We start from the raw sequence: 9,826 nt of genomic DNA, 5'->3' as shown, positions 1-9,826 counted from the left end.
CGGAGGCCAATGAATCCAGGCCTCTGAGGATGACCGGATTGAGTGAATAGGGTTGTATGTGAGAAGGCAGTGGTATGTTCAGTCCTATGATTAGTGGCCAATACAAGTACCTTGAATTCTGGAGTGGTATGGTCCCTATAGTCCACTGACCTTGTATTCTGTACTAACTAGCTTCCGGACAGTCTTCAAGGGCAGCCTTTCAATGAGTGCATTGCTGTGATCTAGATGTTACTAGGGCAGAGATGTGGGGTAAAAAGTTTCCCAGTGCTTTTCTTTTTCCACTGAACATCTTCCATTGTTGAGGATTCATTGTTTCATAAGATCACCCCCACTGAATTAGTGCTACTGCCAATACAATATTAGGAAAGTTTGGCAGTTTTCCAGGTCATTGTGAGGCTAGACTACTGCGCTGGACTCTGCCTGGGTCTGTTCTTAAAGACAATTCAGAAAGTCTGCTTTGTTACTAGTGGGTGGCAGGCAGAATATGGGTGTTGTAACCTTTCTGCAAGCACTCAATTGGTGCTCCCCAGTCACCAAGTTCAAGTTGAGGTTCAGAAGCATCGACAAAACTTAAATACCCCCACACCTGCAGGACTGTCTCTTATGCTCTGCTCTGCCCTGAGCAAGGTCTTCCCTGTGAATGAGTAACATTGGCCTGACTGTTCATGCACTTTCTCTGTGATGGCTGTATCATGTGGAACGGCCTGCCTATGGAGGTCAGGAAGGCTATCACACTTTTGACATCCTAGGGGGTATATAAAAGCAGAACAGTTCAGGTAGGGGCCTAGTCCAGTGCTTGTGGTATGCACTACGCTGCTCTTGCATGACTTTTTGTCATTCCTGCATTTGTTTACTCATTTCTTCCTCCTGTAGATATAACCAAAACAAAAACAAAAAAAACACTCCATCTGTGGTGAAAATTGAATTTTTGGCTGGATTTGTGATTTAAACCAATATCCTTGTTGAATATGAGAATATATAGCCTTTAGATTTCACAGAATCCCAGGCAGAGACAATGTTGAGACAATGTTGGTGTATCGGTTAAGATCCGCTTGATTTTCATGTAGGCAGTTATTCTTTTTCTTGAAATAATCACCCGGTTTCCTTTTGAGTAACGTTAGACATGTTTGCTTCTTTACATTCACAGTTAACGAACAGGAAGGACACTTCTTGTACTCCTGTTTTCTTCTCAACAGGTTAAATTGTAATAACAGATTCGATGACTGACAGAGAGATTCTGTCAACTGACGCTAACCGACACTAACTGACAACACATTATGGTTCGAATTCTCCCAGCATGCACTGCTCCTCCTCCCAATATGTAGAGGGCTTGTATGCAAGGATGCAAAAAAGCCCTCAACACCCCTTCTCAGACTTGCATACAAGAACTCGTAAGTCCAAGTTTAACTCGCAGGTTGTCAAATCTGCTTCTTGGTAAAGGCTTGTTCAGGCTATCTGCCATCATCTCGTTGGCTGGACAATACTTCATCTCCAGTGTGTTTTGCGTCTGCCTGCAATTTTTCTGTTTGAGAGAGTCCGATACAACTCCGATTATCCTCTGCTCACACATTCCAAAGTCCTTTAGCAAATTTCTTCAGCCATGGTAGTTCTCTGCTCGCTCCTGCCGTGGCGATGTATTCAGACTCCGTCGATGATAGAGCTATCGCTTCTTGTTTTCTACTGGCACATGAGATGGGACCATCTCCATACAAAAATAAAGATCCACTTGTTGACTTGTACTCTTTGGTGTCATCTGTTTTCTCCGATAGCACCTGTCCCTCTCAGTTTTGCTTGCCAGCCCTGAAAAATATTCCGGGGGGGGAGGTCTGTCAGCAGTTGGGCCAAAAAGGTTGCTTAGCTGCAAACTAGATGATGATGTTCTGGCAGCGTGAAGATTCAGGAGGTCACAGCTAACAAGGTTAGCCCTAGGTTGAGTTCAAGATGGGGGGCAGGAGTTCAAAGTATCAAGAATTCTGCATATACTCAGGAGCCTATTTTCTACAACAGGGGTAGTCAAACTGCGGCCCTCCAGATGTCCATGGACTACAATTCCCAGGAGCCCCTGCCAGCGAATGCTGGCAGGGGCTTCTGGGAATTGTAGTCCATGGACATCTGGAGGGCCGCAGTTTGACTACCCCTGCTCTACAATGTTTACTGTTTTTTTTAACTCTTGTGAGGAACGTGATATTCTGTCAACTTTGAGCAGTGACAAGTTCCAGCTTGGTGTTGTGGTTGAGAGTGCGGACTTCTGGCGAGCTGGGTTTGATTCCCCACTCCTCCACATGCAGCCAGCTAGGTGACCTTGGACTTTCCACAGCACTGTTCTGACCAATCACAGCTCTCTCAGCCTCACCTATCGCACAGGATACCTGGGGAGAGGAAAGGGAAGGTGATTGTAAGCCACTTTGAAACTCCTGGTAGAGAAAAGCGGCATATAAGAACTTCTTCTTAAACTCACTGCATCTGCCATATACTAGGCCTCCACCTGAATCTCATGGCAGAAATTTTATGAGCAATATTGGAAATAAATTTAGATGAGAAATTGTAATTTAAATCATTTTATATTGTATTTTTAAATGTGTTTTAATTAGGTTGTTATCTGCCCCGAGTCTGCCAAGAAAGGACAGAATAAAAGTTCGAATCATTTATTAATAAAAATAAATGAGTGTCTCCCAGCCATTTGGTTTAGATGTATACATCTAAATTTCTCAGCCCAGGTTCCAGGCAGGGTTTTGGGATGCAAACTATTTTAGTGGCCCCAATAGGATACCATGTTTAGAAGAGATTCTCCTTTGGTACCATGTCTGTGGGATCCTCCTGTGTTCTGTAGCAAAGATGGCAGTTTGGAGTGCCTTCCTCTGACCGGGTCTTACTCTCAGCTGGTAAATCGGTCCCAGAAAGTGGGGGTCCTACAGGGCCCTGTCTCATTCCCTGTGCTTTAAATCCTGGAATTCTATGGGGGGCCTTGGAGAGTCACAAAAATATTTATGCTGGGGTCTCAGTTCAGGAACATGAGAGTCCTAGAGGCCCAGGATGGCCTTTCTCCCTGGTGTCTCCTCCTTCCCTCAAATGAGCCTGGCCCCGTGGTTGAAGAAAGCCCTGCAAAAATGGGGCTTTGAAGAATGGAAGATATTTGATATCAATTGAAATATTAAAGAGGAACCAAATTGTATATATTGCAGAAGTGTACTAAAGAAAAACTGTCCTTTTGCAAAGTGCAAACCTGAATTGTGTGTGTGGGGAGGAGAGCCATGTCCTCTGTGTGGACTAAGAGTCCACTGCAGGGGTAGTCAAACTGCGGCCCTCCAGATGTCCATGGACTACAATTCCCAGGAGCCCCTGCCAGCGAATGCTGGCAGGGGCTTCTGGGAATTGTAGTCCATGGACATCTGGAATGCTGGCAGGGGCTCCTGGGAATTGTAGTCCATGGACATCTGGAGGGCCACAGTTTGACTACCCCAGGTCCACTGCATGGTCCCTTGGAACCCAGCCCAGGCCTTCCTGCCCCCCTTCACATTGCCCGGGGTCTTGGGGAGCCTGGAGGCTCTCCTGAGCTTGGGGGGGCGCGATGGGACCCCCTGACTTGTCAGGCCCACTTTTCAGCCTCCTTAGAGCTCCGGGCGGCCTAAAAAGGCGCTCTTCTCCAGCAAGAGGCTTTGCTGCTCGCCCTGTCGGGGCTTGAGGGGGTTAAGGCGACCGAGCGGCGCTTCCTAGAGCGGCCGCCCCCGTCCTCCCACTTCCGCCTGAGGGGACGGGCTGGGCTTGCCGGAGAGCGGGAGGAGCGAGGCGGGGGCCGGACGGGGGGAGCGGCTGGGAGGGTAAAGACCTGGGGGGAGGGGAAGCCCCTCGGGGGGGGTCTCAGGGCGGGAGAGTCCGGGAGGGGATCCGCTTCCTCGGAGGTCTCTGCAGGGGGGGAAGCCTCCGCTCCAGGCGGGAGAGGCGGGGGAAGCGGGAGTTTTCTCCTGGTCACTTGGCAACCCCCGAGGGAAGGGCGGAGGGGCTCCCGGCCGGGGCCTGGGGGGCAGGAGAGGAGGAGACCTTCCCCCACTCTCGGTCTCCCCCCACTGAGCTTCTTCCTGGGGCTGAAAGCAGACCCAGACCACGGGGGCGCCTCTGGGGCCAAAGGCAGCCCTGCTGGGCAGACCTCAGCACCTTTCCCCGCTCTGATATTGCTCAGTGGGATTCCTCTGGAGCAGGAGGAGACGTGCAAATGCAGGGAGGTCCCGCTTTGGTGGAGAAGGCAGAGGCCTCTCATCACTCAGGATTCCTCTGGGGCCCTCCAGGGATCCTCCACCCCACCCCTTAATGCCTCGTGATTATTGCCTTTTGACTGTAGCCTCCCCATGAGTGGGGAGATCAGGAGAGTCCCCAATGGAGAACTTGGGTGTGGGGAGAGGTCAGAAGTCCCTTCTCTTCAAGGGCTGCTCCCCAAAGCAAGGGGCCAGGTGTCTTAACGGGGTGGGTGGGGGGCTCCTTTGGGGAAGGAGGGAAACTCTCCAGGACTGTAGCCTCCTAAGTTGGGTGTTTTTGTCACTGCTGGTCTCCCACCTGAATGTCTTTTCTCTGACAGGTTCAGGTGTGTATCTGTGTTGATATGAAGCAGCAAAATAACGTTTGAGTCCAGCGGCACCTTTTGTCTGACAGAAGGAACTTTTCAGGAGGACAATAGCGGTAAGCCGGGATCCTGGTATGTTTTTCATGTTGGGTGTTAGATGTATAATCATAGTAAAAACTGTTCTTTTTTTACTTTGTATGTTTAAGGACAGGCTGAGTCTACATTGGTGGACAATCGACTGTCTGGATAACTTAAAACAAAGGAATACAAAGATAAAACAATTGAATACTATTATTTAAGCATTTAAAATTCCTGCCAATCCTGATGTATATAATTGTCCCTGCTATACAGATTTCGATTTTTCTTAAATCTGCAGACGTGGGTGCAGAATATGGTCACGGCGCCTGATTTGATGTTTTTTATCAGACAAAACATATTGAAGTCTGATTTTATTTGACCGACCAGGGTAATCTTCCAGCAGTGGGTCAATAGTTTCTTTACAACTCTTACTATAAAGGTCACAGTATAAAGGTTACAACTATAAAGGTTACAACTCTTACTATAAAGGTCACTATATTCTATAAAGAACTGTATTCTCGATTGATTCTACTTCCCTCTGTGGATACGCACAGAATATCTGTGCTTACGGGATTGTTTTGTCTTTCCCTACCAGTACTACGAAGGGCAGAATCCTCCTTCTTGCTAATCTGAATGCCTTTCTAGCATTTTTGATGCAAGAAAGAATACATATACTTTTGGGGAACAGGCCAGCTGGTAAAGTTCTGAGGGTAACCATTCAAAAAAAAATCCTAAAGCTTTTAATTAGCCTTGTAATTTATATACCTATTGTAGTAATAGATATATGATAGTGAAGCAGTTTTGTTTGAGTTGTCTGTATGAGGAGAAAATCACGTGGGACCACTTCACCTTTAGTTTACCTCTTTCTCATTTTTCTAGGGAGAAGCCCAGTCTGGAAAACAATAATACGCATTTCAGTCCTGCAGTGCCATTCCTGAGGGATCATTCTGAGGTGAAAATGGAGGAGCAGGATCCCACACGTCCCAACTTGAGGGGGGTATCAGACTGGGTGGGAATAACCCCTCAAGTTCTCCAGGCCGGGAGTATGAAAGAAGTCCTGAAGAGAAGACCAGGAGATCTGAGGAGTCCGTCTGGAGTGGAGGGTCCCCTTTCCCTTGAGCAGTGGGAAGTCCAGTGGAAGGAGTTCCTCAGGACAGTGGAGAACCTACAGTCTCCATGGGCAATCCCCCCGTTGCCAGAGAAACCTTCTCCCTGGGAGGATGCCAAGGCCTTCCTGGCCTCCTTTGAGCAAGTGGCCGAAGCCTGTCGATGGCCCCAGGAAGAGTGGGCGACCCGACTCCTGCCGGCCCTCAGCGGAGAAGCCAAGTGGGCCTTTAACAGCCTGGATGTTCCTGACAGAGAGGACTATGGGAAAGTGAAGGCAGCCATCTTACGAGAGGGTGTCCTGACCCGGGAGAAGCAACGTCAGCAGTTCAGGGGTTTCTGCTACCAGGAGGCTGAAGGGCCACGGGGGGCTTACACCCACTTACGCGAAATGTGCCGTGGGTGGCTGAGAGTGGAGAATCACAGCAAGGAGCAGATCCTGGAACTCTTGATCCTGGAGCAACTGCTGAATGTCCTGCCCCTGGACATCCAGAATCGGGTGAGGGATAGTGGTCCTGAGAGCTGCTCCCAAGCAGTGGCCCTGGCTGAGGAGTTCCTCTTGAGGCAGGAGAAGCAGGTGAGTCCCTTCCCCTGCGTGGGCCTTGGGTGTGGGAGGGCCTGGGAGCTGGGACTGAGATCTCTGTTCTTATAAAGGGGAGAGAAGGGGAATGCCAGGGTGTGATGGAAAGGTTGATTGTGGCATTTCCTTGAAAGCTGAATCCAGAGTTTTTAGGTGGGGAGGAATTTTGTCTCCACCTGGGAACTAGTGGATGGGCTTGTTGTTGTTGTTGTTGTTATGTGCGAAGTCGTGTCCGACCCATCGCGACCCCATGGACAATGATCCTCCAGGCCTTCCTGTCCTCCACCATTCCCCGGAGTCCATTTAAGTTTGCACCTACTGCTTCAGTGACTCCATCCAGCCACCTCATTCTCTGTCGTCCCCTTCTTCTTTTGTCCTCGATCGCTCCCAGCATTAGGCTCTTCTCCAGGGAGTCCTTCCTTCTCATGAGGTGGCCAAAGTATTTGAGTTTCATCTTCAGGATCTGGCCTTCTAAAGAGCAGTCAGGGTTGATCTCCTCTAGGACTGACCGGTTTGTTCGCCTTGCAGTCCAAGGGACTCGCAAGAGTCTTCTCCAGCACCAGAGTTCAAAAGCCTCAATTCTTTGACGCTCGGCCTTCCTTATGGTCCAACTTTCGCAGCCATACATTGCAACTGGGAATACCATAGCCTTGACTAAACGCACTTTTGTTGGCAGGGTGATGTCTCTGCTTTTTAGGATGCTGTCTAGATTTGCCATAGCTTTCCTCCCCAGGAGCAAGCGTCTTTTAATTTCTTTGCTGCAGTCCCCATCTGCAGTGATCTTGGAGCCCAGGAAAATAAAATCTGTCACTATCTCCATTTCTTCCCCATCTATTTGCCATGAATTGAGAGGGCCGGATGCCATGATCTTTGTTTTCTTGATGTTGAGTTTCAAGCCAACTTTTGCACTCTACTCCTTCACCCGCATCAACAGGCTCTTTAGTTCCTCTTCACTTTCTGCCATTAGAGTGGTATCATCTGCATATCTGAGGTTGTTGATATTTCTCCCTGCAATCTTGATCCCAATTTGTGACTCCTCTAATCCCGCATTTCTCATGATGTGCTCTGCATACAAGTTAAATAGGCAAGGCGACAGTATACAGCCTTGCCGAACTCCTTTCTCAATTTTGAACCAGTCAGTGATTCCATGTTCAGTTCTCACTGTTGCTTCTTGACCTGCATACAAATTTCTCAAGAGACAAATAAAATGCTCTGGTATTCCCATCTCTTTAAGAACTTGCCACAATTTGTTGTGCTCCACACAATCAAAGGCTTTAGCATAGTCAATGAAGCAGAAATAGATGTTCTTCTGGTACTCCCTAGCTTTCTCCATGATCCAGCGTATGTTGGCAATTTGATCTCTAGTTCCTCTGCCTCTTCGAAATCCTGCCTGTACTTCTGGAAGTTCTCGGTCCACATATTGCTGGAGCCTAGCTTGTAGGATTTTGAGCATAACTTTGCTAGCATGAGAAATTAGTGCAATGGTGCGGTAGTTTGAACATTCTTTGGCATTGCCTTTCTTTGGGATTGGAATGTAAACTGACCTTTTCCAATCCTGTGGCCATTGTTGAGTTTTCCAAATTTGCTGGCATATTGAGTGTAGCACTTTTACTGCATCGTCTTTTAAGGTTTTGAATAGTTCAACTGGAATGCTGTCACCACCACTCGCTTTATTGTTGCTCAGACTTCCTAAGGCCCATTTGACTTCACATTCCAGGATGTCTGGCTCCAGGTCAGTAACTACCCCACTGTGGTCATCAGGGATGTTAAGCTCGCTCTTGTATAGTTGTTCTGTATAATTTTGCCACCTTTGTTTAATCTCTTCTGCTTCTGTGAGGTCCCTACCATTTTGGTCCCTTATCATACCCAACTTTGCATGAAACATTCTCTTCATATCTCCAATTTTCTTGAAAAGATCTCTGGTCCTCCCCATTCTATTGTTTTCTTCTATTTGTTTGCACTGTTCATTTAAGAAGGCATTCTTATCTCTTCTAGCTTTTCTCTGGAATTCTGCATTCAATTGGGTGTATCTTTCTCTTTCTCCCTTGCCTTTCACTTCCCTTCTCTCCTTAGCTATTTGTAAAGCTTCCTCAGACAGCCATTTTGATTTCTTGCATTTCTTTTTCTTTGGGATGGTTTTAGTTGCTACCTCTTGTACAATGTTGCGAACCTCAGTCCATAGTTCTTCAGGCACTCTGTCTATCAGATCTAATTCCTTAAATCTATTTGTCACCTCTACTGTGTATTCGTCGGGGATATGATTTAGTTCATACCTGAGTGGCCTAGTGCTTTTCCCTACTTTCTTCAATTTAAGCCTAAATTTTGCCATAAGAAGCTCATGATCTGAACCACAATCAGCTCCTGGTCTTGTTTTTATTGACTGGATAGAACTTTTCCATCTTTGGCTGCAGAGCACATAGTCAATCTGATTTCTGTGTTGACCATCTGGTGATATCCATGTGTAGAGTCGTCTCTTGGGTTGTTGGAAAAGAGTGTTTGCTATGACCATTGTATTCTCTTGACAAAATTCTACCAGCCTGTGCCCTGCTTCATTTTGTACTCCAAGGCCAAACTTGCCTGTTATCCCGGTTATCTTTTGGCTTCCTACTTTAGCATTCCAATCCCCCATGATGATAAGCACATCATTTTTTGGCGTTGCTTCTAGAAGGTGTTGTAGGGCTTCATAGAACTGATCAACTTCATCCTCTTCAGCAGCAGTGGTTGGGGCATAGATCTGGATCACTGTGATGTTGAATGGTTTGCCTTGGATTCGAACTGAGATCATTCTGTCATTTTGGGGATTGTATCCCAAGACTGCTTTTCCTACTCTCTTATTGATTATGAAGGCTACTCCATTTCTTCTGCGAGATTCTTGTCCACAGTAGTATACCTGATGGTCATCTGAATTAAATTCACCCATTCCTGTCCATTTTAGTTCACTGATTCCTAAAATGTCGATGTTCAGTCTTGTCATTTCTTGTTTGACCACGTCCAGCTTACCTTGATTCATGGATCTGACGTTCCAGGTTCCTATGGAATAAAAATCTTTACAGCATCGGACTGTCTTTTCGCCACCAGTTACTTCCACAACTGAGCGTCCTTTCGGCTTTGGCCCAGTCGCTTCATTCATTCCGGCGCTACTCGTACTAGCCGTCTGCTCATCCCCAGTAGCATATTGGACACCTTCCGACCTGAGGGGCTCATCTTCCGGCATCATATCGTTATGCCTATTGGAACTGTCCATAGAGTTTTCATGGCAAAGATACTGGAGTGGTTTGCCATTTCCTTCTCCAGTGGATCACCTTTTGTCAGAGCTCTCAGCTATGACCTGTCCGTCTTGGGTGGCCCTGCACGGTATAGCTCATAGCTTCACTGAACTACGCAAGCCCCCTTGCCACAACAAGGCAGCGATCCTTGAAGGGGGGGGATGGGCTTGTACTTCCCCCCAAAAAGAGCAGGTCTTGGGGTTCTGAGTGCTCGAGATCCCCTCCCCTCTGGTTAGTATAACA

At 47.4% G+C, this 9,826-nt stretch overlaps 1 protein-coding gene across 1 annotated transcript in view; it reads left to right on the top strand.

Moving 5' to 3' along the window:
- The first annotated feature begins 3,976 nt into the window (after nucleotides 1-3,976).
- LOC143833842 (uncharacterized) overlaps nucleotides 3,977-9,826 on the top strand; it is a 50,005-nt gene continuing 44,155 nt past the window's right edge. The window contains 3 exon segments of the mRNA XM_077330066.1: nucleotides 3,977-4,396; nucleotides 4,571-4,671; nucleotides 5,513-6,314. Coding sequence (XP_077186181.1) covers nucleotides 5,592-6,314 — 723 coding nt within the window. The 5' untranslated portion in view covers nucleotides 3,977-4,396; nucleotides 4,571-4,671; nucleotides 5,513-5,591.

This window comes from Paroedura picta, chromosome 3 (genome assembly GCF_049243985.1).
Source record: "Paroedura picta isolate Pp20150507F chromosome 3, Ppicta_v3.0, whole genome shotgun sequence".
NCBI classification, from domain to species: Eukaryota; Metazoa; Chordata; class Lepidosauria; order Squamata; family Gekkonidae; genus Paroedura; species Paroedura picta.
The sequence above is the reverse complement of the archived record's forward strand: the minus strand, read 5'-3'. Positions and strand labels throughout refer to the sequence as shown.